The 26,654-nt window shown below is 37.1% G+C and overlaps 5 protein-coding genes and 1 long non-coding RNA gene across 7 annotated transcripts; 4 read left to right on the top strand and 2 right to left on the bottom strand.

Annotated features, from left to right (window-relative positions):
• The first annotated feature begins 5,101 nt into the window (after positions 1–5,101).
• On the top strand, positions 5,102–7,410 carry LOC103425076 (pentatricopeptide repeat-containing protein At5g66631). Of its 2 annotated transcripts, XM_008363153.4 has the most exons (2): positions 5,102–7,141; positions 7,240–7,410. In XM_008363153.4, the coding sequence occupies exons 1-2, from the start codon at positions 5,246–5,248 to the stop codon at positions 7,249–7,251; spliced, it is 1,908 nt and encodes a 635-aa protein (XP_008361375.3). In that variant the 5' UTR covers positions 5,102–5,245; the 3' UTR covers positions 7,252–7,410. The 2 variants fall into 2 exon arrangements, with proteins under 2 accessions (XP_008361375.3, XP_008361374.3); XM_008363152.4 differs by having other exon boundaries at positions 5,103–7,410.
• Positions 7,411–8,883: 1,473 nt separating this feature from the next.
• Positions 8,884–9,642, top strand: LOC139191786 (serine/threonine receptor-like kinase NFP). Its single transcript, XM_070812805.1, has one exon. It carries the CDS (start codon positions 8,884–8,886, stop codon positions 9,640–9,642), a length of 759 nt encoding a protein of 252 aa, XP_070668906.1.
• Positions 9,643–9,939: 297 nt separating this feature from the next.
• LOC103401274 (serine/threonine receptor-like kinase NFP) lies at positions 9,940–10,722 on the top strand. The gene has a single exon (XM_008339981.3). The coding sequence runs from the start codon at positions 9,940–9,942 to the stop codon at positions 10,720–10,722; it is 783 nt and encodes a 260-aa protein (XP_008338203.3).
• A 2,162-nt stretch (positions 10,723–12,884) lies between these two features.
• Positions 12,885–15,943, bottom strand: LOC103401247 (lysM domain receptor-like kinase 4; the record flags this gene model as incomplete). The annotated part of the gene is given in 8 exon segments (XM_017322881.3): positions 12,885–13,240; positions 13,243–13,387; positions 13,389–13,591; positions 13,594–14,031; positions 14,034–14,447; positions 14,450–14,815; positions 14,818–15,022; positions 15,908–15,943. Coding segments are annotated over 8 exon segments (1,896 nt in total), but the record flags the coding sequence as incomplete, so codon positions are not given.
• LOC103415983 (cold-regulated 413 plasma membrane protein 4-like) lies at positions 15,716–17,741 on the bottom strand. Its single transcript, XM_029094485.2, has 4 exons — positions 17,472–17,741; positions 16,313–16,420; positions 16,161–16,231; positions 15,716–16,089 (listed from the first exon to the last, which is right to left on the bottom strand). The coding sequence occupies exons 1-4, from the start codon at positions 17,600–17,602 to the stop codon at positions 15,971–15,973; spliced, it is 429 nt and encodes a 142-aa protein (XP_028950318.2). The 5' UTR covers positions 17,603–17,741; the 3' UTR covers positions 15,716–15,970.
• A 335-nt stretch (positions 17,742–18,076) lies between these two features.
• Positions 18,077–19,989, top strand: LOC108173658 (uncharacterized). Its single transcript, XR_001790401.3, has 2 exons — positions 18,077–18,354; positions 19,175–19,989. It is a non-coding gene; the product is annotated as an uncharacterized lncRNA (long non-coding RNA).
• The last annotated feature ends 6,665 nt before the right edge of the window (positions 19,990–26,654 follow it).

Raw genomic sequence — 26,654 nt, 5'->3', positions numbered from 1 at the left:
TCCTTCGGCTCCATCACCACTGCTGCCCACCTTCAAAGCCTCTATGTCGACTCTGAACTTTTCAATAGCCTGGGCAAGACTCGCTACGGGTTTGGGGGTTAGGTTAATAGGGTTTCAGAATGGGGATATATGGGAGTTGCAGAGAGGTGAGGGGAAGAAATGGGATCTGGGTTTGGGGATTTTATTTTATTTTTAATAGGGTTAATATTATAATATTTTTAATGTATAAAAATTTAATTTCTTTGCCACATGGCTGCCATATCAGCACAAATATGGCAGATGCTACGTCAGCTCTTAACGGACTAATGGATAGAAAATGTAACGGATGTATTATATTAAAATAAAATAGTATGTGAGGTATGAAAGTGAAATGTTTTAAAGATGTTGTAAGGAATTGAAATTGGCCCCAAACCTGAGAGGGTAAAGTGTAATTTACCCAAAATTATACCACCACATTTTTTTCACTCAATTTGTTTGGCACAAATTGTAACAAAAAGAATGGATTGCTTTCAGAGGCCAAAAATGTTTACATTTTGATATTTTGTGTCTGTGACATTTTTTTATCCACGAACACCAGGCGTGACCATCCTTCATTAAGAGCAACTCCACCCCAGCCCTTTAGGCTGGCACCCAGTCCAAAAATGGACCGGCATCCCATTTATTTGCTCCACCGCAGCCCTTTAGGCTGGCACCCAGCCCAAGCCAGGCCACAAGTTGGCCCAAAATTGACAAAGGGAAGAGACAGCCTATCTGATGTCAGCGTGACGTCAGATAGCCTTTTATATTTTTTTTGCACCAGGCACGTGGGAAGGACGCGTGACTGGGCGCGAGTCGCAGACAACAAAATAGAGGCGGGCCCACTTGCGCAGGTGCACTAAACCTTTCTGATTGGAGGCCACGTGGCCAGTCCTCAGTCGTTGGATTTCCAACGGCTAGATTTCTGGACCATTGGATTTCCAACGGTAAAAAAATTTTGAATTTGAAATTGATTTGTATCGTCTGATCCAAAAATCAATGGTCCATAATTTTCCGCCAGAAATTAAAGAAAAAAAAGGCACAAGGGTTAGAATTATGATCGTTGGCCACGTGTCAAGGTATAGGCTGTTGGATTTGAATCTTTTTCAAATCCAACAGTCCAGATTAATTACCTAAATTAAAATTGATAAAAAAAATTAATTAAAAATTGTTAAAAAATACAGAAAAGATTAAAAAAAAATTATTTATTTTTCCTATAAATACCTAACCCTCATATTCCACCTTACACCACATTTCAATATTTTCAACAATTTTTACCAAAGCTTTCATATAATTTTTGAGAGAAAAAAATGATTACGTGGAAGCTCATCGAAGATCTTACTTGGTGTGAATCATGGGTTCACACTACTCATGACCCGATAACGAGTAATGAGATGGATAAGCAAGAAATGTGGAGTAAAATTACGAAAGCGTTTTGCGATGTAAATGGAAAAGACGCCAGAAGTAGTCAAGGTCTTCAAGGTCGTTGGAAAAAACTCAACCCATCCTTTACTTGTTGGAAAAACGTCATCATGCTTTTGGTAATCTGCGTAGTGGGACAAGTTTAGCGGATCAGGTGACAATATTTTTATTTATTTATATGCATTCCACCCACATCAATATTTTAATTTATTTATTTGTGTTACACCCGCATTTTATAATACTATCTTATCCCACATTTATAAACACTACAAGCACAAGCATTCTACAATGCGAAGAACCAAAACAAATCATTCACCAGATGGGAATGTTGGCAAATTGTCAAAGATTGGCCCCATATACAAAATTGTGGCAACCGGTCTAGAAGTTGTCATGCACGGCATGGGTCTACATAGTTTGTCAGAGGCAAACACGGTCGAACAAGAAGGCAACACATTTGAAGAGACGGAAGGGATGCCTGAAGAAGTGCCGGAGACCCAACCGACTCATTAATCCCTCAGGCCTTAAGGTAAAAAGGCATCAAAGAAAAAATGTAGTTCTTCCAAAAATGACTACACTAAATATATGGACGAACTTGGTTGCCAAGGTGAACTAAACATGGCGCGGGAAGCAGCTAGAGATGAGGAAAAAGTTGCTGCTATGGTAGCAATATTAGCAGCTACTGAGAGACATGATGTGGCATCTGAGAGACAAGGAGAAATAGTTAATCGAGAGAACGTGATGATTAAAGAAGCACTTAATCTAGAAAATGAGATGCTTAGAGAAGAAAGGATGGTCTAGTAGATCGTGACACTATGAACAAGCCTCTAGTAGGACTGTCTCTAAATTCAAAATATTTTTGGACTTCGGAAAAAAGAGACGTGGTGCGAAGGAGGTGTGCAAGAGATGTGGAAACAAGTCGAGGGGGTTCTAGCTACACATATCCTAGTAACGACGATCCTAGCTCCATAGACTTTGAATAATTTCGTATTTATTTTTAGTACTTTATGTAATTTCGTCTTTATTTTGAGTGCTTTATGTAATTTATTATTTATTTTTATTAATAGATGTAATTTCTTATTTATTATTAGTACTTTGTGTAATTTCTTATTTATTTAAAAAACTTTATGTAATTTCTAATTTATTTTTGGAACTTTATTTAAACACATCAAATAAGATAGTGACATGAGGTGCGTCGAGATTGATTGAAAATCTTAGCGGAAATCTATTCACAAAATAGTACGTTTGGATAATAACATGTGACGTGACAAGATTGGTTAAGAATCCTAGCCGAAATTAAAACTATTTTATTTATTTATTATTATTTAAAAAAAAATTAATAATATTTAAATGGGTTGGGTGCTAGCGCATTTTGTAGGGGTGAAGATCATTTGTGCCAGCGCATTTTTTAGGGGTGGATATGCATTGGCTTTTTATATGAGCACCCCACAAAATGTTGAATGCACCCCATATTAAAATTTATTATTAATGACTTATTTACTCTACTATGCAATGACAATTTTGACCTTATTAGGTTTAAAAAATAATAAAAAAATAACTTTTAACGCATTATTTATCTACTTCAACTCTCAAAACTCCTCACACTCTCCATTGTTGAATAAAACCCTAAGCAATGAAACTACAAACATGTTGATTAAGAAAAATTATTTTTGACGAATAGAACACGAAATCGGTGTTTCGAAAGCTTTAAAATCATTATTATTGATATTGAAAAAACATTCAAATGAACCTAAACATTTTTTTCAAATCATTCAATTTGAAATCATTCGGCAAAATAAAGTTTAGATGGTTTGAAATCATTCGGCAAAATTAAAAATGACTGTTATAAGATTTGAGAAATGTGGGGTGTATAAAAAATGTGGGGTGTGTATAGAAAGTGTAAGGTTTATATTAAGAATGTGGTGTGTGAGGGTATTATGGGGAAGAAAGTGGGGTGTATTAAGATAATTTTTAATTGAAAAAATAAATGTGAGGTGTATTAAGTATGTGGGGTTTATTCAACAATTTGTGGGGTGCTAATATAATAAGCCTATGCATTTGGTCTATTACTGTTCATTGAGGTCTATCACTGTTCACTAAGTCGATTAAATGGTCAGGGTGTTGGCGCTTTTTTTTAGGGGTGGAGTTGCTCTGATGTATTCAAGGTTTCGAGTTTGAATTTCTTACCGTCTCTATCTATTGTTAAAAAATAAATAAATAAATAAATAATTAATTAAAATTAAAATAGGGCTCTATACAGTGTTCGATAGACTAATTTTTGAAAATGAGAAATTAGATTCTCATCCTTCATTTTCCTACTCCATTGATTAAAATTCTATTCTTTTTTTAATTTTTGATCAAGGTCCTTGGGTATTAATAACATCATTAATTATTTCAACAATAAAATATTTTTTTATTTCTAAATATATTCATTTAATGTTAAAAATGTTACAATTAGTATATTTATATTTATGACTAAATTTTTATCATATATTTTTAGTTTTAGTTTGTACCAATTTTTAATTTGCAACCCTTTTTTAATTTGTACTAATTTTCTTTTCAGTTTTAATTTGTACCCATATATTAATTTCTTTTTGTGCCCATATTTTTTAAAGTTTTTATTTGTAGTTGTACACATATTTTTTTTAAAAATTTATTTGTACCCATTTTTTATTTTGCCAAATGTACCCATGCTAATTATATGTACCCATTCATGTACTTTTTTCAAAATTTTAATCTTAAAATGTACTCAATCTTAAATATACTAATTTGTTATATGTAAAATGTACCATTTTTTTTATATAAAATCTATTCAATTTTTTTCTAATCCATTTTTAAACTTATATGGGTACATTTTTTTTTCTTTGATTTTAAAATGTATCAATATCAAGTTTAATCGAAGAAATTTACTAATGTTATTAAGCCTAATATTATAATTATTTTTTTGTGATTTTGAAGATTGTACCCATGTTTTAATACAATAATTTTGATGAATGTACCCATGTTTACACACACACACACACACACACACACAATAGTATATTTATATTTTAATATTTTTAATCCCACAAATTATGGTTTTTTTATTTAAAATCTCATTTATATAAACAACTAAAATTTTTAATTTTTCATTTAAAAATATAATAACGTACATAGAAATAAATTATCACATTAATTTCAGAGACTTCGATCAAAAATGGAAAACCAACAAGGTTTCAATCAAAGAACATTCATTGTTAGGGACCGCATCCAAGGTCTCTTTTTTGATAAACTATTTGGCTTGAATATAATAATGAATGATTTGGCTTCTTTGATGCTTATTACCTTTATAACAGTCTAATATGCACACAAAAGTATCTCATTATCAAACTGTGATTTATGGGCATATAATGACTTCTTACGTGAAGCCAAGCCAAAGTATTTTTCATGTTAAACTATTACTTTTAATGTCTATGTAATTTTGAAAAAATCTCTCCCATAAAACAATTTTCTTTAATAGTACGTAACATTGAATAATACAGAAAATGAACGAATGAGATCAAAAAATAGAAGATCTAACGGTTGTAAATATCAAATCTAGCGGTTAAAATACTCTTAACATTGAAGTCTCTTTCTAAAATAAAAGTCATAATATAATGAGGGCCCACTAGAAATGTGAGATCAACGGCCTAGAGAGTGAAAACGCTTCCAATAAGTCGTTCTCCCGCCAAGCACTTAAACCAAAAAGACCAAAATCTCCAACGCTTACACCCGCCAAACCCTTTGCTTATGGCTTATAACCTCGTGCACACCAACTGTTCGACGATTTGACATGCAGTTCAAGCAGCTATTTCGCAGGACAAACCTGATCAACATCCTCACCCAGCAACAAACCCGCCACTATGCTCACGATCTATTTCCCAACAAGGTCTCCAACTACCTCCACCGCGCCAAACTCATCGATTCCATTCGTCTCCGGCTCCGGTCCAACGCCCCAAACTCTCTCGCTCCGCTCGCAAACGACCGGCTTCTTGACTCCTTTGTTGTCACTCAAGCCCTCCGTTCCGCCCCCTCCGCCGATTCCGCCCTCTCCCTCGTTGAGTTTCTCGAATCAAACCGGCGTTTTGATCATACCCAGAACACGGTTCATGCCTTGGCCACCGTGCTTGCCAAGTCTCGCCGAGCTGCGGAGCTTAATTCCCTCATTGAAGCAGTTCATGCTGGGAAGTTTCGAAATGTTTGCGTCAGCTTCATGAATGTTATGCAGTGGAAGGCTGCAGTTGGAGATGTCGAGGCAGTTGTTAAAACATGGGATGAGTATAGGGTCAGCTCGGAGAAACGTGTGTGCGTGGAGTCTTATAACATTGTGATGCGCATTTTTGCGCAAATGGGGAAAGACTCGGAGGCGGTGAGGGTTTTTAGTATGATGATTGACGAAGGGGCAATCCCGAATAGTCGGACTTATACAGTGATGATTGAGCACCTTGTGAGTTCTGGGAAGTGGAAATCTGCAATGGAGGTGTTTAATGTGCTGCCTTTGATGAGGGTAAAGCGAACTTTGAACCAGTTTTCAGTTTTGGTAGATGCATGTGTTGGTGTTGAACAGTTTGACGAGGTTGAGAATTTACTTAATGAAATGCGGGTTGATGGGATATTGCCCGGGCGAGCTATGCGTTTGTCTTTGCAACGGATTCAAGAGGCGGGGTTTGTTCATGAGACTGATGAATTTCTAAGAGAAATGTTGCCGAATGGGGGAATCAAGAGCATAAAGTATTGTGTTGATAGCGGTGATGGTGATGACGATGACGATGAGGATAGTGGTGAGGATGCTGGTGATGTTGGTGATGTTAATGGGGTTCAGTTAAAGCCGTGGTTAGACCCAAGATCATTAGCAAATGCCTTGCAAAAATGGAACTCTGATGAGGTATCAGCATTGGAGGAGGCAAAATTTGTGTGGACAACTCGTTTAGTATGCAAGATTCTTAGGAATTTTAAATCAGCAGAAACAGCTTGGAGTTTTTTCTGTTGGGTCACTTGTCAGCCGGGTTTTACTCATGATATTTACACAGTACAAAGGATGATGACCCTTTTAGCACGCCACGGGCTTTCTGAATTGGTTGACCAACTATTAAACAAAATAAGGATTGAGCAAATGAGATTGCCCTTCTGCACTATCAGGTTGATCATTGATTTTTATGGTATCTCAAAGGAAGCTGACGCTGCTCTGAAGGTCTTTCACGATGATAGAAACCTGTGTGGCCCTATATCGAACTTTAATTTGATGCTTCTGTATTCCTCTCTTTTACGAACATTGACCAAGTGCGGGAGGGATTCTGATGCATTGGATGTGCTTGAAGAGATGATTATGTCTGGGATTGTTCCCGATATCCAGACGTTTTCAGGGTTGATGCATCATTTTGCACTAAATGCGGACATCAAAACTGTGCAGAAACTCTTTGCAATGGTTAGGCAGAGTGGAGTTCAACCAGATGCTTATATGTTTAAAGTCCTGATCCAAGCATATTGCAAGTGTGGGAGAGCTGCTCTTGCGTGGCGGGTTTTTGAAGACCTACGCAATTTAAAGTTGGTGCCTGACGCCGCCACAAAAGAGCTGCTTGTAAAGAGTCTTTGGAAGGAAGGAAAGCGGAGAGAGGCTGCCGCGGTGGAAGAGAGTTGTGAGGAAGTAAGTGACGCCCTTCCGCTCACATTGCGCGGCCACTTATGGACGGTAAGCTCTGCTGATCTTACAAAAGTTTTTTCTATTTACTCAAATAGTTTCTTATCAGCTGGCGGGTAGAGTTTTTGTACTAATGGTTTACTATGTAGCGGAATACTTGAATCGTACAATCGTGAAGTTAAGGACTGTATCTACAACTACAGATACTGTCTTAAATGTGTGCGCTTGTATTGTTATGGACTGGTATTTATTTTTCCCTTCACAGTGGATGGAAATTAGACAAATCGCATGTCCTTAATTAATCATTTGCTTTGTAGACATGTTTTCTTTTACATTGTCTGATTATTTGTTTCTACTGAAAACTTTAGTATAGCTATTGTCATTCAACTACTGTGGGTGGACGTAAGTGGCTCTTTACCACAGTGGTGGAAAGGTGTTAAGCCCTTGCACGACGGCGTGAGTTCAAATCCAGTCGGTAAGCAAATGTTGCCATAACTAATTGAGAAGCCTGCAGAATTTTAGCAGGTCGTAACAATGGCGATCTCCTTCCTCTGCTCCAAACCTCTGTATTCTTCTGCTACTCTTCTTCTTCACTGCCAGAATTTTAGCTCAATCAGCACCATCCAACTCGAGCACAAGCTTAATATCGAATCACACCAGATCAATGAATTTTTTTTATTTCAACACCTATGTCACCTTCACACCGAATCATCCGGAACAATGACCACTTCAAATTGAGAAAACAAATTCTGGTGAGTTTCTGATCACAAATATATATTAATCAAGGCTATTGATATTGATTAACCCTTAAAACTCAATGTCAGCTTCCACCCCTTAAAACTTAAGATGACTCACTACAGGCAAAGTTAACCCCTAAAACTCAATTTCAGTTCCGTCACCGTTCAATATACACCTGGTGTGTATTTAAAAAGTGTACTACTTGTCCAATAAACGATTACCACGTAATAAAATCATTACACGAAATGATGTGTTCAAAATGTGACTTCTTTGTCAAACTAATAAAAACTTGACACTTGGCAAATTTGGTTGCAAAAGAGCATCCTTACTACTACGAGTCCCAACATGTCACGATTCCTAAGAAGCAAAGTCGATCTACTAGTCAGCGAGAGATAAAAAAGAGGAAAACTAATGAAAATGGCTTAAAACTCTTGAGTTTTAACGATAAGGACAAAATAAAGGGTAAATTGAATAGTATCAGTATTGACTTTTTAGTGTAAAAATGTGGTTTTTCGTTAAAGTGAACAATACCAGGAGCTTTTCGTTAAAATTCCTATAAAAAAGAGCGAACATTTGGAGAAAGAGATTGAAGTTCAGTATTCTTATTGGAATGGCAAGCTAAGTGTTGGAATATGCAAGTTAAGACAGTTTGTCAAAATAGTACATACGCTTTTGGCATCCATTTTATACTGCTTATTTAATGCGTTAGAGTAGTTTATAATATTATAAATATTTTTTGTCTTATAAAAAAAATAGAAATCTCATGCACAATTTGTGGGGTTAATGAAGGCAGCCATTAAGAATTGGCAAGATTGAAACTATTTTGCCGTTTTCAATCATGGGCTCATGTATTAAACTTAAATTAATGACTAATCCTCTGTTTGACTATAGTGTCAAATACTCATTAGCCAGGCCGGATAACGACAAGTATATCTAACTTCTTATTTTAAGCATGATTTAATCCTAATCAAGTTTCTAATCTTTTTCTCGAATTTATTATCAATTTCAAGATGCAATAAGATATTCGAGTACAAATTCATCGCTGAGGAACTGCCATGTCAGCAACTGAAAAATTGTCAAAAACTCAGGTCTATAAAAGGCCTGTTTTCTTTGTAATTCTTCATTCATCAGAATCAAGCACAAATTCATTTGTTTTTCTTGCAACTCTAGCTGTTGAAGTTGCAACAACACCAATGGCGGTCATCTTTCTCCTAATTTTCGTATCGTTTTCGAGCAGCAACTTTGCATCTGCATTGCTACCCACCACAGGCCCTGACTTTTCATGCTCTGCAGACTCCCCTACCTCAAGTCAAGCATATGTCACGTACATTTCCCAGCCCCCAAGCTACAAGGATCTTGGATCCATAGCTGATGTCTTCGGTGTTAGTCACTCATCGGTTTCAAAAGCGAATAAACAAGTCTCCGCTGACGGCCAGTTGGTTCCGGGACAGCCCTTACTAATACCTATCAACTGTGGTTTCACCGGAAACCACTACTTTGCCAATGTGACTTACAGGATGAACAGAGGTGACAATTATTTCCACGTACCAGCCACTTTGTTGGAAAACCTCACCAACCTTTGCGCGGTGAAGGACTTGAATCTCGGTTTGAATCCCACTGACGTGATGCCTGGCTCCGATATAATCTTCCCCTTGTTCTGCAAGTGCCCCTCCAAAGCTCATTCCAATGCAGGGGTCAAATTTCTCGCTACTTATGTGTGGCAGTCCATTGATGATGTCTTCAATGTGAGTAACAAGTTTGATAGCTCAGTTCTTGACATACTAGCAGCGCCGCAGCAGGCTCTCCCGTGTTGATCCCTGTGTCACAATTGCCACAATTTCCGCTTCTTCCTCATCCTCACTCTCCCAAACGAAACTCATCCAAAGATCATCGGATCCACATTGCTATCAAGAGCTCATTAGTTGCTTTACTGATTGCACTTTTAGCAGCACTGGTGGTCTATACTTGTAAGTTATCAAAGAAAAGGAGGGAAATTTTCGAGGTCATAAATTATGAGCCTGAAATCAATCAGGATAAGCTACTTTCCGGGATTTCCCAGTATATAGGCAAGTTAAGCACGTATGAAAAGGAAATGATAATGAAGGCAAACCATGAACCTTGACGAGCATTGTCGAATTGGGAGTTCAATTTACAAGGGCAATATATATGGGAAGGATTTGGCTGTGAAGCAAACCAAGGGCGATATCAAGGAGGAGCTGAATATCCTCCAAAGAGTGAATCATGTGAATCTGGTGAGCTTGTTAGGCACTTCGTGCGAAACTGGTGGGAGTCAGTGGTTCTTGGTTTACGATTATGCTGAGAACGGTTCACTTGACAAGGGGTTGCACCACAACTCTGCAGCCTCTTCATCATCAAGCTCTGCGTTGCCTTGCCTCAGTTGGAGCCAAAGAATACACATAGCTTTAGATGTTGCGAGTGGTCTGCACTGCATGCATGATCACACGCAACCGAACATTGTTCACTGGGATGTCAGGTCGAAGAACATCCTTCTGGACTCCAAATTCAAGGCCAAGCTAGCAAATTTCTCAATGGCTAGAACTGTTGCAGACCCTACAATGGCGAAAGTGGATGTCTTCGCATTTGGGATCCTTATGTTCGAGTTGCTCTCAGGAAAGAAGGCCTTGAAAACAAAAGATAATGGAGTAAATGTAATGTTGTGCAAGGAAATAAGGGAGGGTTTGAGGCTTGAAGAGGAGAGAGTGGATACGATTATGAAGTTGATGGATCTGAAATTGGATAATCGCTATTCTATTGATGGTGCTTTGAGTTTGGCAGCCTTGGCATGGATATGCACTCAAGAAAAGGCTTTGGCAAGGCCGAAAATGGACAGAAGTCGTCTTTCACCTCTCGGTACTTGCTCAGTCATCCTCTAAGACAATGCATAACCCTTCAAGTTCAGAGTTAGAACCAGTTAGCATTGTCAAAGTAGTCATTCCAGTGCAAACATGCTGATTAGGGCTGGCAAAGAAAGTACTATGTCGTAATGCTTTCCCTCATTTTCTTACTCACCAAACAGATAACAAGAAAATTCTTGTCATTGGTTTGAGGTAGTAACATTATTGCTTCCACTCCACCCTGCAAGAATGGAGCTTCTTTTCCTGTTACCAACTCCAGCAGAAAACCCCAAAGGGCATAGATATCAATTGCAGGGTCACCAATCCATATTCCGTTTATTCCATTTCCATGTAACATTTTGGTACGCTGGCATACCTCATAGATGAATTCCCAATTGATTGCTTCTCCACTGACCGCGGGAGACTGTAATTTGCAATCTTGGCCCTTAACTTTTGTTGAGTAGAGCATTCATACTGCTAATATCCTTGTGTACATAAGCAGGACTGGTGAAGTTGTGCAGATAATGACGCCCATTTGCAATGTCCAAAGCAATCTGAATCCTATAATTCTAACTCTGAACTTCTGGACAACTGTTTTTCTTGAGCCAATCTCGTAATGAACCATTTTCCATGAACTTGTACACTAGGTACAAATCCTCATCGTGTTCACATGCACCCAAATGTCTAATCAGATTGAAATGGTTGATCTTTTTCAATAACTTCACCTACTCAGTCATATCTTTGCTCATTTTTTTATGGCTAGCACTTTTCCGTTGAGAAACCCCTGACACACAGAACACCCCAACCAGTTCTTTTCGCTGAAATCCTCTGTAGAACCTTTCAACTCTTCATATTTGAAGACTCTCAACCAAACATCAATTTGAGCAATGGTAAAAATTGTCTTCCAGCAGTGCCCTTTTCTTGTTTCCTTCTGTATTCTTTTAAGAACCCTTTGTCTGGCGGCAAAAGAAGACCACACAGATAACCAAACAGAGAACTAGCAGAAGAATTTCAATTCCAACTTCAGCCCAAACACATACATTCTTAGATCTTCTATTTCCATGAATATGAGTAAGCGGAGGAGAAAGGAATGGCGGTGCCTGGGTTGAGAGCTCCAAGGCTCTACCAACAGTGGAATTAGAATCGGTGTAAATGCTAACAAAGGAGTATCATCCTCTGAAAACCCATTTGCATAAGCTACACTCTTTACACTTGCATTAAATCTCTTACTGACTTTAGGGACTGAATCATCCAAGCTGACCAAGTAAGTCATTAGAAATTCAGTACCATCGGCAGTTTGGTTGCTTGCAGGACAAGCACATCTCAGCGGTACCTCAAACTTCATACCGGACAACAAGTTTAATGCACTGTAATTGTTCTCTTGCATGAGAGCAATACAAGTAGACAAACTCTGATATGTCTGAGTTGCTATCGTAAATATGTGTGGTGTATAGGTGGAATGATATAAAGGGCTTTGGCCTCGTAGTACTGACCTGAACAAGAACTGTCTACCGGAACAATCACCTCTTTGTTCTGTGGAAGCAAGAGAGTATGGTCCGAGACGGTGTTGATCTGTGCAAGCTCGGACAGGTCTGAAGCTGTGAGGTTCGATATGGCAGAGACAGAATCATAAGGGGGTTGCGAGTGGAAAATCAGGAAAGCCTTGCAGGACTGCTTTTTTACATTGCAGCTGCACAGGAAAGCTGGGGATGGGCTTGTTCCCTTATTTTCAATACAATCAGAAGCTGAGTTTCCTAAATAACTTGAGCTTTGAGTTTCGGAATGAACAACAATAAAATTAAGAGCATGAACATAGAGCAATCCATGATCAAGTTACAACTTTCTGTGAGGAATTTTGGCAGAGAAGCTTAAAGTCTTGAAGTTTTGTACTACTTGGCAATGATTATGTCTGCAACATCAGCATTGCCGTGTTCTAATTGTTTTGAATGATCGAATTTTTGTACTTATGTTGACTAATTAGGCTTATCACATGGAATTTTACCAGAAAATAAGCCCTGGTTGGGACCCTAATTCAACTCATACTGAAACTTTAATCTTATTTAAAGGAGCAGTAACTCATTAATTAAGGTAGTTTAGGGTAGGAATGTAGGGGAGAATCATATGATTAGTAGCACTATTGACTAGGCCATATTAATAATCCAGCTTTGCTATGTTTTGTTCGCTACAACGACATTGCCTCATTATCAATGAATGGCCGTTCTTTATTAATAAATGGACGTTCTGCACAGAGAATTTCCTAAAAATATAATTCTGCAAGAAACAGGTCAATTTTCTTGGTCAAAACATTTCTTCCAGTCATTGTCTTAGTTCTTCTAGAAATTTGCCCGAGGCTTTTTACTGCTGCATATCCGAAGAATTTCCCATAATTTATACACAGTAGCAGCAGATGAATCTGAACCGGGAAAAGAGAAAGAAGAGCAGTAGATTAAATAAAATCTAGCTTTAAACTAAGCAGTTGAATGAGATCCTGTTCCAGTTTCGGTGCTACTAAGAACTCTCACTAAAGTTTGATAGCCTGAGATGTTGCTTGACAATTCCCCAGTGAATTGCTCATGTTTCTTGACATAAATTGCACCATCTCCTCCATTCTCGGGCGAGCAGCAGGGTTTCTTTTCAAGCAATTATCAATCAGTTTGATCACGAAAAGAGAAAGTTTTGGAGGATAACTCTTTTGCATAGAAGGGATCCATGAACTCCTTCAAACTCTGCCCTCCATCTTCGTTGTTAAGCAGAGAGTATACTACATCAGACAAGCAAATATTCTTTTTGTAAAACATAGCAATGTCTTTTCCAGTGAGTACTTCCAGCCTGCGAGCGCCAAATGCGTAGACATCAAGCTTTGTGGATATCAAGCCATTTTCCAAGTACTCAGGAGCTATGTAGCCTATGTTCCGACAATGTGATTTGTCAAAGAAAACTCACCTTCCGGTGCTTCTGTTGACCTTGCTAGACTGAAGTCTGCGATCTTGGCCCTGAAATCGCTGTCGAGAAGAATGTTACTGCTCTTTACATCCTTGTGGACATGGGGAGGAGTGGTGAAGCTGTGGAGATAGTGAAGCCCTGAGGCCACATCCAGCAGAATCTGTATTTTTTGTGTCCAATTCAGGAACTTCCCGTGATTGCTGCTGTAGTAGATCCAATCACTTAATGGTCCATTGACAGCATACTCGTAGATAAGATATGAATGTCCATCATTAAAGCAAACGCCAGAGAGGCGAATGAGATTAGAATGGCTGACCTTTTTTAGTAAATTTATCTCTTTGGACACATCTCCATTCATCTTCTTAATGGCTGCCAAATCCTCATTAATTTTGGCACGATAAACAGACCCTTAACCATATAAGCAGTACTAAAACCACCTGTTGCGCGTTGCAGATCCTCAAATTTGTAAACTTGGAGGGATTGAGCTATGCCAGATAAGCCTCTAAAAAGTCCCGAGACCTCTTCCTCCACCTTTTTCCCTTGTGGTTTTTCAAGCGGCTCAAAGCTCTCTGAGGCAATAATTGGATCAAAACCCTTCTTAGTACTTCCACGGAAGAATGTGCAGAAGATAATGTGGCCTATGACCAATACAAGTCCGCCTCCGCCAAGAGCCCCAAAAAGGGTGTAAACCCATGTTTTGTTTGAGTTATTGGAGGGTGGTGGAGGTATTGCTGGAGGTGATGGTGATGATGTGGGAGGCTCTACGGTTTGAGAACTGTTTGGAGGGTTTTTCAAAGGAAATAAAAGTGCGGTGAAGGGAGCCCATTAGTTTCAAGAGTTCTCCCTGTATCCGAGCCAAATCTCGTGCTGATCAATGAAACATAATCACCTTGAGCGATTAAGTAAGTCAAAAGATACTTGAAACCTAGGTCAGTTTGGTTCTTTGTGGGACAAGCACATCTAAGAGCAACAATGAGTCTATCACCAATGTACAAGTTTTCTGCAGTTAGATTACTATTCTGGTTCAGCATAGCTTGACATGTCGAAAGGCCTGGCAATGTGTTATTCGCAACAATTAAAAACGTATAGACCTTCACAACAACATGAGACGTGTTTATCTGATAGTACTCACCTGAGCAGGAGCAAGTAATCGGAACAATCACCAACTTGTTGGTTTCGAACGTTGCTTCTCAGAAACCAAATTTATCTCTGCCAGCTGAGACACGTCAGAAGTCAGCATATTGGAGATGGCAAAGACCATGTTGTAAGGTGCCCGGGATCTGAAGGTGAGGAATGTTTCGCAACTCTTGCTTGCTCCATTGCAGGTGTAGCCAAGAACAGATTTTGAGTAAGTTTTTGGGTTGTAACAATCCGTGAAGGTCTGTCCCTCGTAAGGCTGCTGAGCAAAAATCAAACAAGAGCAACAAAAAATGGTGAGAAATGTAGCAGATATGAGATGGGGCATATCCATTTTTCTTGAATTGAATGATTTGGAGTTGTTCTGTCAAGACAAAAATGCATAGAAATATCACTAACATGGAGTTTTGTATGGTGAATTGTTAGCACAATTTATGCAGAAAGCAGGGCGGATTTAAGAAGAATTGTCTGGTTGAACACTTCTTTTTAATCTTCAGAATGTGATCTGTAAGTGGAGTTAATCTTTAGTTAGTATTAAAAAAAGGTTTTTTTTTTTTTTTTTTCTGTTCTTATTAAGAAAAGTAGGTTTGTATTATAATACTCATCTTTGGGAGTTGTCAACATTGGTTAGGAAGGCACTCAAGAACAATTAAATACTTGTTATGATTTTCAAATCCTCGTGTGACAAGATACATATACTATCGTATTCTATTAGTGTTTTCCTTATCACGTGACACGGCCCAAATTATACCCAATAATTCCTCCTGTATATGATGTATCAGACGGGCAATTAGACTCTTATTCAACATAAGGTCCAACTCTCCAAATCTGCATTTCACACGGCAGAAACTTTGCCAACATAGATGTAAAAGATTTTCAAAGTATTAGTGCTTTATGTTGATTTACAGTAAGAACACAATCAAATATATCTGGCCTAAGTAGATATGGCATCTGCAATGGAACTGTTCAGTAATATTCATAAACATCGTTGAGTTCGGAACAAGCCTTCTAAACAAGCCAATAAATGATCTAGAATACATGTTACATCTTCTCCTTTTCTACCAAGTTTCTGAGCATAGATACAATATTGTAAAGAAGAAGATAAATCCTATACAAAGACAATAAGCAAAGCAATGAAAATTACATTGACAGTTACAAAAACCTCCGATTCCTCGTATCTCTGTTATGACCAGCGAAACTCCGAGTATTAGACAAAAGATGCAGCCCACGATACTATCACGCAGTCCGTTAGCGACCCAGACAGGTGTGACGACAAACAAGAGAAAACGAGAAACTGCACACATATAATCATCGGAAAACGAAAATCTAAAATAACAATACAATCATATCATAGACATAAGTCAAGAAGTACGTCATGGTCAAGATTATAAAGATACCTGGAACAGTTTGAGGAAAGAAGAGGTTTGCGGCAACAGCCAGAAAGGAAACCCAATAACCGAATTGCCCCCTGCATACTTCGATTTGTAAGTTTGATGGATATGTGGGCATATTAGTTATGGAAATTTGAAAGGAAATGGTCAGTAAGCACCTCAAAATTTTGAACAACACTGTTGGGAAGCTTGTAAACAAGTACAGTACAAGAAAGTTACTTTGCATGGCTGATCTCCGCCCTGCTCGGTTCAAGATTAACAAAATTCTGTACAAAAAAATGTTGGATTCGGGGAATTAATTACTGTGCTAAGAGCTATGTTGACATGTCAAAATAAGATGGAATCAAATGTAGTCTATCTAAAGTTTCCTTCTGAAGACCTCATTGATGAAAGAGGTTTTGGTAGAAATTGAATCTCGAGAAAAGGTGATCATCATTGACAAATATCAAGTAGCAGTCACAAACAATACAACGCCTGTACTGGAAACCTTAACCCTGGACATATGAAGTTTTGTAAATTGTAAAGTGAAACAAAGAACACATCAATAGACAACAAAATTTGATCCAAAGGAATAAAAGAGAAAAATTTGCTATTCAAGCCATTATACAAAATCTATCAGACAAGGTAACGATTTGATCGAAAATATATCTCAATGTATCAAGTATCTATCAGTTACAATAAAAAATGTCACAACAGTCAAATTTAAGACAAATTACAGATTTTACATTCACAGGTACTTTAACATTCTCTAATGACCTATCAATCTATCATACTCATAAATGTGACTCGCGAAACTTCAGTGACAACAATGGAATTAGACGAAAACCAAAATACTCGTGGTCAGGGCCACTCAAAACAAACTAATAAATTTAAACTGAAAAATAATAGGAAGAAAGGTAATTACTTTGCTCTGTCATCAATTACTCAACTAGAAATTTCACAGGATTTTCTCATATGTTTCTTCTTCCAGTTTAATTTATCAAACCCAATACAGAATTTAAACAGATAGTTAGAAGGAGCTGCAATTTCAAAAAATCCAAATCATCGATTCATCATATGGTAAGTAGATAATGGAAACAAAGTCCAAATCTTGAGAGTTTAACAACACATAGCCATCCTTTTACACCACATGCATCCAATCCAAGCAAACCAAAATCAACAACGTCTCACTAATTCTAACTAATACTGCAAGCAATGGAAGTAACATTCGAATTCATGAATTGGGTTTCCAGATTTCAACCAGCCGGGACAGTTGAATACAAAGTAAAACTGTAAAAGAATGAAAAAGTTGATTTTTTGAGTAGTGAAGGGACTCACAAGGCAAAGACGGTTCCACCCCATTGAAAGGCAGCTCGAGCCCTGCTCGCGCTCGATCCAAATCCATCTTCTGCTTCTCCAAATCCAACATTTGCAGCAGCAGCCGCCAATCCAGCAAACCCCATGTCCATATTCTCCCTAAAAATTCAATTTTTTTCCACCATTATTTTCTCCATGGTTTCTGTGGAGTCCGTGGACTGGAACGGAATGGTGGGTCGGAAACTTTTGAAGCAGCAGCCGCCAATCCAGCAAACCCGTGTTTTTCTGCCTAACGATTAGGGGTGGGTTCAAATAACCGAAAACCGAAAAAAACCGAAAACCAAACCGAACCGAGGTCGAAAAAAACCGAACCGAAACTGCCAAACCGAACCGAACCGAATCTGGCTGGTTCGGTTTCGGTTTTTGAGGTCCAGAAACCGAACCGGATCGAACCGAACCGAAAAAAATATATATATATATAAATACAAAAAAATATGTTAGCATCAAGGTTCGAACCCCTGATCTGTAGGTTGGGTTTAGAAGCTGTCAGCCAACTTGACTGTAGACTTTCTATTGTTATAGTTGTACCAGTATATTATTTATAGGTTTCTTATATTGAATGCTTTATAAAAAACTTAAAACCCTAGCCGTCTCCCCATTCCCATTTCATTTTCAGATCTCAAAGTCTCTCTCTCCCCGCCGCGACTTCCTTTCTGCTTCCTCAGTCTCTCTCTCTCTCCCTCTCCTTCCTCTCTTCCTCCAAATCACTCTCTCTAGTCTTCTCTTGTCTTCCTCGTGGTTCTTTTTTCTCCAAACAATGATTTTCCCTCGCCCCTTTCGAGACCCGACGAAAAGAAGAATTGTAAGAGCTTGCGACGATCACTGCGATATCGCTGCAGCAAAGGTTGTGGGTCTTATCTATTTTTCAGTTTATGGGTTTTTAATTTTATGGTTACCCATTTGAAATTTATGTAATTTAAGGTGGAAAAGTTTGTATTTTTCTCTGAATATGTTTTGGAATTTCTAGATCTATTGTGGACTTGACTATGAATTTGAATATGGGCACTGGGCATGTGATATTGGAGTCCGATTATGGCATTTAGACGAACCCATTTGCTTTTTTTTTTTTGATCTGCATCAGTTAATTTGTTGAATTATTTCATGATTTTTCGGTTTTTTTTGGTTTTCGGTTTCGGTTTTAGATTTGTGTATTTGGATATTTGTTTCGATTGTTATTTGGATTACTGATGGATTCGAATACTGATGGATAGTTACACCCACTGTACTCTCCCTCCCTCTCTCTCTCTCTCTCTAACCCCCAACAAAGAAAAAAAGAAATCCAAATACTGATGGATTTGTGCATTTGGTTTTTGGATTCGATCTCTGCATGCCTGTTTAGATCTGATGGATTTCGTTATTAGGTTATTCATATTTCCATTTTTATTATAGTTTTTTCAGTTTGGTGCCTAAGAAAATTGACGAGAACTAGATTTTCAGTTGTTGTGCTTTTACGCCAATGGAATTGAGCGATTCTAGTAGTTTTAGGTCTAAATGTTAATCAATTTTCCTTGTTTGTTCTTCAGTTTTTTATTTTGTTTAGAAATGATATTGCTATGTGAATTATGCAAGTAATTCATAAATCAATGACGAAAAAGGTTATTTTTCTCTTTGAATTGTGATTGTTAATTCATCAGCTGAAGGAAAATTATGTTGTTTGTGCTCAGGGGTTGTTAAAAGCAGGAAATCATGATTGGATATCACGATTCATGGTCTTCACCTCTGGTGTTTGTTGGATTGCTGGTACATTGTCGCCGGAGCTTGCTTCGACGGCGGCAAGGGAACTTAGCAGCTAGGGTTTTCCGTTTTTTTCTCTCTTTTTCGGGCTCAACCCTTGGGTTGGGTTGGGTTGTTGTTCTGGCCCATTTTTTTGTTTGTGTTTAGTTGTGGGCTTTTATATGTATGTAAGTTTAATGAAAGTTTACATTTTATTAAAAAAAAAAAACCGAACCGGACTGAAACCGAACCGAAAAAAACCGAACCGAAAAAAACCGAACCGAAAAAAACCGAACCGAAAAAAACCGAAAAAAATTGAACCGAACCGAACCGAACCGAAATTTCGGTTCGGTTTCGGTTTTGACAAAAAACCGAACCGTTTCAAACCGAACCCAGCCCTACTAACGATGGTTGAATTCCACGTGCCGGGCATGCTTCCGCGACATGTTTTCGTCTTCGCCTTTCGCTTTTGTTTTGGTCTATTTTCCTTTCGAGTGCTCGAATATTTCCTTTCGCTTTTGTTTTGGTCGAATATTTTCCCTTAAATAGTTTTTCATTTTTTTTCTTTGTTTTTTGGGCCTCGTGTTTTGTTTTTTGTTCAAATGCCGCATGTTCCGTTGATGCAGCCTTATTACCACCAAATCTGGTCCAAAATCTCGAAGAAAGCTTTTTAGTGGTTCATATTTCACACAATAAATTTCTTCAAATTCTTGAACGCACGTTTAATTGTTAAATTCAGCAATGTATTATAATTATATTAATTTTTTAGTGGTTCAATATTTTTAAGTTACAGATTTTCACATACTATTTTTAGTTTCTTAAACTCCCTTTTTTATATTAGGCCATTGAATTAATAAATCAAATAGAATCAATGATCAAGACTAAAGTACTACAAAAAAACTTGCTAAATACGACGCTAAAAACTCGTCGTGTAAACTCATGAAAGCATCGTTTATGCGTTTTAACGACGCTTGTGATTGCATCGCAACAAACCTATGTCGCAAAAGTTTTCACAACTTATTGCGACACATTTCAAGCATCGCAAAGTTATTTTACGACAGCTTTGCGACACAATAGTTAGCGTCGCAACTGCTTTGATGGTGGAATTAAACAAAATATTTGAGACATGTTTGACACGTTGTAAATGCTTTTATCCCTACAATTTTTTTTTTAAATACAAAATGGTTGGAAATGATATTTGTTCAATGAAAGATTGGGTTGCAATTTATAATCTTATTCACAATCATCTCAAGTTCAAAAGTAAAATAATATATGAATCAAAGAACTATGCTTTTAGAATTCCTAATAACATTGAAAGTACACCATCCACATATCCCAAAACATATAATCCTACTAGAGTCAAATATAAATAATCTCGTCTCAAAAGTTATGAACATATTTTTTTTTATTTCAAATATGCTCCAACATATTCAAGAGTTTAATTATGATCAAGACTCTTCATCACAATCTCCATGCAAACCTGAAAAATAAGAATTACACAGCCATCAATAACATGTGTCAATTAAAAGTTTAATCTTTTGTATAATGTTTTCTTTACAAACCTTTTATGAAAGCAATTGTTTCTATGCTTCTGGGTCTAACTAAGGTTGCTGCTCATTACTCCCATATGTTTCTTGTAGATGGCTTGATGTATTTGGAGCCTATATTTAACACCAACACGACAAATAGAAATCAAAATTGCTCAAATTTTCACACTAATTTATTCTAATAAATTGAAAAGAGAACAAAATCACATTCGAATGTATATACTTGTCCACTTCCGCTTGGTGATGTGTTAACATGGAAACCAATATGAGTCATCACGAGATGGAGTTTCGAATTGACTTCACTATACTTGGATCGAAGATCTTCAATTTCATATTCATGCTTAGCCTTAAGATCATCTATTTAGTCTTATATTGTCTTTCTACCTCTTCTCGTATGGTGTCCTCATTAACATTGGAAGATCTTAAACTTTGACAAAACACTTGAGATGGAGTTATACCTGTTCCATACATGCAAACACGTCCATATGCATCAGGTCCCATAACTCTAGTAAACACCTCATCTCGATAATCCTTGTCTTGCTCATGCTCTTCACTTTCTTCCAAGCATTGATTAAATTGATTCTACAAAACATGACCCAACTAGTTCAAATGACCAAAAGATAAAAATAATGCACAACCCAACTAATCAAAACGATGTGAATATGCAAAGTTTTTACTTCGAGTGAAAAATATATAAACTAACTGATACTTACAATAATGCGGCCACTTTCCTCATCGAAAAGTTCTCTGTCATCATTCTTTGTTTTCTTTGTTCTTTTTTTTATAAACATGGTCAACCGATCCGTTTTCTCTCCCTTCTCTCTCATCTTAAGAGAACACGATGTTTAATCAAGTTAGTAATGAAAATTGTTAAATGGAGAAAATAAAAACTTTCCAGCATTCCAGCATGTCGTATTCAAATTGGACATGGTACAAATTATACCATTCCAGTTTTCTAGCATGGTGTGTGTATATATATACATCCCACTGCTTGTATTAGTATTAGTACTATTGTTAATTATTATCACTTATTACTCACTGCAAAACTAGTGTTCTGACCTCATGTTTCAATTGAGCAAATGAAGTACGACCAGTTCAATGAGGAGCACCTCCAAGTGCATGATTAGCCTTATTTGCCTCAGAATATTCCTACACATGTTTAAAGAAACCATAATTCATCACTATTATAAACTTAAAATGTAATTTTTCCTAATTTACCTTTACATTAGGGAGGCCCCAATACTTTACTAGTGTCTTCCATTGATCTGTAGTGACTTGAGGAGGAGTGAAGGATAAATGTTTTTTATCGGTCAAGTATGCGTCATACCATCTTTGCTTAACCCGACACTTCCAATCCCTCCATCTATTGCCAATAACCTTTTAAGCAATGAAATTTATATGCATCAGGGACATCTTTGTTATCTTGTAATTATTAGACGATAATTATTATTGAAATGAAGACTTGTGCATCTGAGTAAAATTAGTAAATTTTGTAAGTGTTGTTTACCGTGACTTCTTTCCAAATATCATCTAATACATGATCAGGCCTTTCAGTCCTTGAAGCATATGTTAGAGGAACATTTTGACCATTTCTTGCTATAATTCCAAGTTGTCCACTAAACCTAGTTGCATTTTCTTTTATTGGCTTCCATTTAAAATCAAAATCAATATGAACTTTTGTTCCAGTTCCCCATTCTGAGATAGAAAGAGCAGCTCCTCGACCTTTCCTAATACCTTCAGACTGATTTTCACCTATAAATTATTCATTATAAGCAAAATATAATTTGAATGATAGAATAAAAAACTAGAAAAAATAATGGTCCTTTAGCATTGCAAACCTGTTTCGTTTAATGGAGTTGCCAAAGGCTCATTCTCACAACTAGAGGCAGATGGATTTTGTTGTAGTTGTGTCTCTAATTGAGATTGTGTACGCCTTGTAATCGATGGCTGTTGTTGAGTTTGATTCAATGTGATATGCTAAGATGGCCTAGATAACTGAGGCTGATTTGAACTTTGTCCACGCTGCTGAGATGGTCATGCTTGTGAACTACCCTTTTTAGCTCTCATTGGAGATGGGGGAATCAATTCCTCCATTGCTTTGCCTCTTCCCCTCTTTGGTGCCATTTTCTGTTGCACTAAAAAATTAGTATATACACACGATGAATCATCATAAAAGATTGATGTAAATAATTCATAATATGTAACCGAGTACCTACCAAGTACCTTATCAAATGCTACTCCATGTGCACGATTATTAATCTAACATATTTATATATATAGAAGTAATAAAGTAACTAATATAATCAGAATTTCCAAAATAGTGTCACATGATAACAAGAATTTCTAAGATAATCATTAACTAATACACTATATGGCCAATCATTCTTCCATCTCATTTTCAGGAGGATCATCAACTTCTTTAACATTTGTGTCTACGGTTGCTCCATCCACTCCTTCCCTGACCTAACCAACATCTTTATCATTCATAATACAGTTTCATCCAATTGTTAGGGTGCATAGAGCTCTACTTGAGGCACTATTGTTGGGGTGTGGGAAGAATCATTTGAACGCATATCAAATAGATCTTTTACAGTCACATTAACAACAACATGCCAATCTGAATCAAATGGATCTTGTATATAACAAACTTGCTTTGCATCTCATGCTAAAATGAAAGGCTCGTCCCCTACAACATTATCTTTGTATAACAGATGATTAAAATTCACTAATGTGAATCTAAACTCATCTTCTTTCATTCCACCAACTGCATCAACCCAATTGTACTTAAACAAAACAAATTTCAAAGTATTGGTATATCGGATTTCAACCACATCTTTCAACACTCCATAATAGGTGACATCACTTGAGCAAGGCTTTTTGTCCTTAGCAGTAGCGTAGCTCATAGTGTCAACTTTCGATACAACACCAGAATTTTGAGTGGTTCTACTTTTTTCACTTTCTTTCGTATGAAATTTGGAGCCATTAATGGCATAACCTTTATATCTTCGTGCAAATTGGATAGGTACATTAGCCAAAGTGATGATGTAAAAAGTCATGCATTCTTCCATTAAGCGACCTTTGGCAACTGAGGCCTCAGGATGCGCACGATTACGCACATAACACTTAAGTGTTAATAAGTACCTATGTGTAATATAATTAAAATATAATCTAATGAAAACAGTTAATATAATAAAAATTACAACTACAATTTTCAATAGGATACATCCATCTAAATTGGACAGCCCCAGCAACCAATGCTTCCTTAGCTAGATGGATAGGCAAATGTTCCATTACATCAAAGAAAGACATTGGAAAAATCTTCTCAAAATGGCAAAGTGTATGCACAATTCGCTCTTGAATATGTTCCAGATCAGACTGTACATTCACTTTTAAGCAAAGTTGTCTGAAGAAATTAGTGAACTCAATCAATGCTTCAACAATGTTCTTAGGCAAAGCTCTGCGTGCTGCTATAGGAAGTAATTGTTGCATTAATATATGATGATCATGACTCTTAAGACCCCAAATACTCCGCTCCTTCATGTGTACATGTCGAGAAATATTAGAAGCATAACCATCTGGAACCTTTGTTCTAAATGGGCTAAAACCATCTAATGCTAAACCAAGTCTGACATTACGAATTCCACTAGCAAAATCTGGATATTTAGCATCAAAAGCTTTCCATACAGGTGTATCAGTAGGGTGCCTTAGCACACCATCATTAATACGCTCCTCGGCATGCCATTTCATAAGCAAAGCAGTTTTGGATGACATAAAAAGTCTTTGCAATCTTGGCTTCAATGGAAAATATCTTACTTGTTGAGCAGGTATTTTTCTCGCAGAATCGGCTTTTGAACTGATTTTGAAAGAAAGTTCAGAATCGGCTTTTGAGAATTTTCTCGCAGAATCCAAAACTCACAAAAATACCCAATCGTTTAAACATTATAGCATGTTCAAAATCCCATCCTAAACTCGTTTGAACCTAGGCCTGAATTAACCCAACAATTCAAACTATTTTCCCCCACACCATTTCATTCAACAGAGAACAAAACTCAATCTGCCATTGAACCATTTAAGCGCTCAAATTCACTATGTTAACTCCCCGAATATAATTACCATTATCAGAATTTGAACGAATTACATCCAGAGGGTTTATTAAATCTTATTAGAACCTCAGAAAACCCATTCCAGTTGACATTGTTGGCTGCAAAAACTGAATTTGCACAGGAAATTGAAACTACAAATGCTGATCGATTTCCCACACTTTGGTCACTAAGCCTAAGGGATTTACTTGCACCATCAAGTTTGATTTAAAGTTGCTATCAAATTACTGCAAATCCAAATTTGAACTCGCGACTTTTGGCTTGAAAAATAAGCCCTTCATGCCCTTTGCCTTTGTTGTGGTCTCACCTTCCACCGTGGACTCACCGCAGCATCCCACTGATTCATAACACTCAGCAGCGTGATCATGTTCTCCCACTGTGGTCAAGTCCTCCAGCAGCAGTCTTGTGCTCTCGTGGTAATAAACCACGCTGACAACACCATTATCCTCTAAGAAGAATTGTCTATACTGTTTGAGATTATTTACGGGGCTGCATAACAAAGTTTTTCCAGAGACAGCAGAAAGAGGAACCTATTTTTTTTTTTTTTTATCGAAAGTGCTTCGAAAATAAAGAAGAAGAAGGGAATTGCTTTGAAAAAAAAAAAAGAATTTGCTTTTGGGGAAGCTTCAAGTGGGCAACAAATAAAATATAGAAATTTTTTTGGTTCTGAGCACTTTGATAGTGCATGTGAAAAAGCGAAGTGCAATAATCGAGATTGGTGTTTATCACAAAGTCAATTGTCAACAGATTCTTTGAAGTGGGCTCTTCCTCTAGGCAAAATTCGGGACAGTTGCAATTGGAACCCTTTCCTACTCGTTTGGGTGTTACAATCAAACCAAATTCAAGTTTTATTAATCTCGTTTACCCTATTAATTTTACTCATAAGGTTGATTTGCGGAATACTTTGAATAACAATCACAAAGACCGAAAGTGGAAGTAAAGGTTTAATTTTAGGCATCCAAGAGTTTGAGTGCTCAATCATTTGGATCAATATAATACTTGTTACGGTTTTATATATCCTGATTTGGCACAAAGAGAAATTTTAACAACAAGAAATTTAAGGGGACCAAGGCCACTGAGAATTGAAAAAGAATCCATTGACGAGAAGGTGCTGCTTTTCTGCACAAAAATAGAGAAATAATTTATCACTTCTGGCCTAGTAGATAAGCAAGAAATCAACGAGCCTTCTATCGATGTGATCGCTTAAACAAGTACTCGTCTTTCACTGATTGAACAAAGCCTCTGTGAGTGCATGCGGTATTTGCTACTAAAAAGAAATAAGTCTCTATCTTTTATTTTATTTTATTTTAACTTTTTAGTCTTTAATTTATTAAGAACATTTAGTATTTGTGGCGTGTAATAATTAAAAGTACACTAGTAGTATTTGTATTTAAGTTTGTGTTAAGTATTGTGTTTGTTTTGTAATTTTTCTGAGCTATGGCAATTAAATCTTCCAAATCCGAAGTATTTAAAATAGAGAGATTGAACAACGTTAATTATCGAATATGGAAGAGAAGGATCACTTATCTTTTAAGCCATGACAAGACTTTGTACACTATCAAGGACGAGAGACCCCTTGGGCCCTCTCAAGTTTATAATAAATGGATGGAAGATAATGAGTTGGCTAAGGCCACAATTCTCAATTATATGGAAGCTAAATCAATACCTCTCTATGAAGAATATGATTCGGCCAAAGAAATCATGGATGTACTTGAAAAGAAGTATGGCCCTAAATCTCAAATGTACATTCAGTTATTGCTTGAGAAATACAATGGGACAAAAAT

The sequence above is a fragment of the Malus domestica genome, chromosome 15, assembly GCF_042453785.1.
Source record: "Malus domestica chromosome 15, GDT2T_hap1".
Classification (NCBI taxonomy): domain Eukaryota; kingdom Viridiplantae; phylum Streptophyta; class Magnoliopsida; order Rosales; family Rosaceae; genus Malus; species Malus domestica.
The sequence above is the reverse complement of the archived record's forward strand: the minus strand, read 5'-3'. Positions and strand labels throughout refer to the sequence as shown.

Excerpts from the sequence above, each read along its gene's own strand:
- LOC103425076 (XM_008363152.4), top strand. The coding sequence starts at position 5,246 with ATGCAGTTCAAGCAGCTATTTCGCAGGACAAACCTGATCAACATCCTC.
- LOC139191786 (XM_070812805.1), top strand. The coding sequence starts at position 8,884 with ATGTCAGCAACTGAAAAATTGTCAAAAACTCAGGTCTATAAAAGGCCT.
- LOC103401274 (XM_008339981.3), top strand. The coding sequence starts at position 9,940 with ATGAACCTTGACGAGCATTGTCGAATTGGGAGTTCAATTTACAAGGGC.
- LOC103415983 (XM_029094485.2), bottom strand. The coding sequence starts at position 17,602 with ATGGACATGGGGTTTGCTGGATTGGCGGCTGCTGCTGCAAATGTTGGA. Across the intron at positions 16,232-16,312 it reads GTGTTGTTCAAAATTTTGAG|GGGGCAATTCGGTTATTGGG; the intron begins GTGCTTACTGAC and ends CGAAGTATGCAG. Across the intron at positions 16,090-16,160 it reads CTTTCCTCAAACTGTTCCAG|ATTTTCGTTTTCCGATGATT; the intron begins GTATCTTTATAA and ends TTGTTATTTTAG.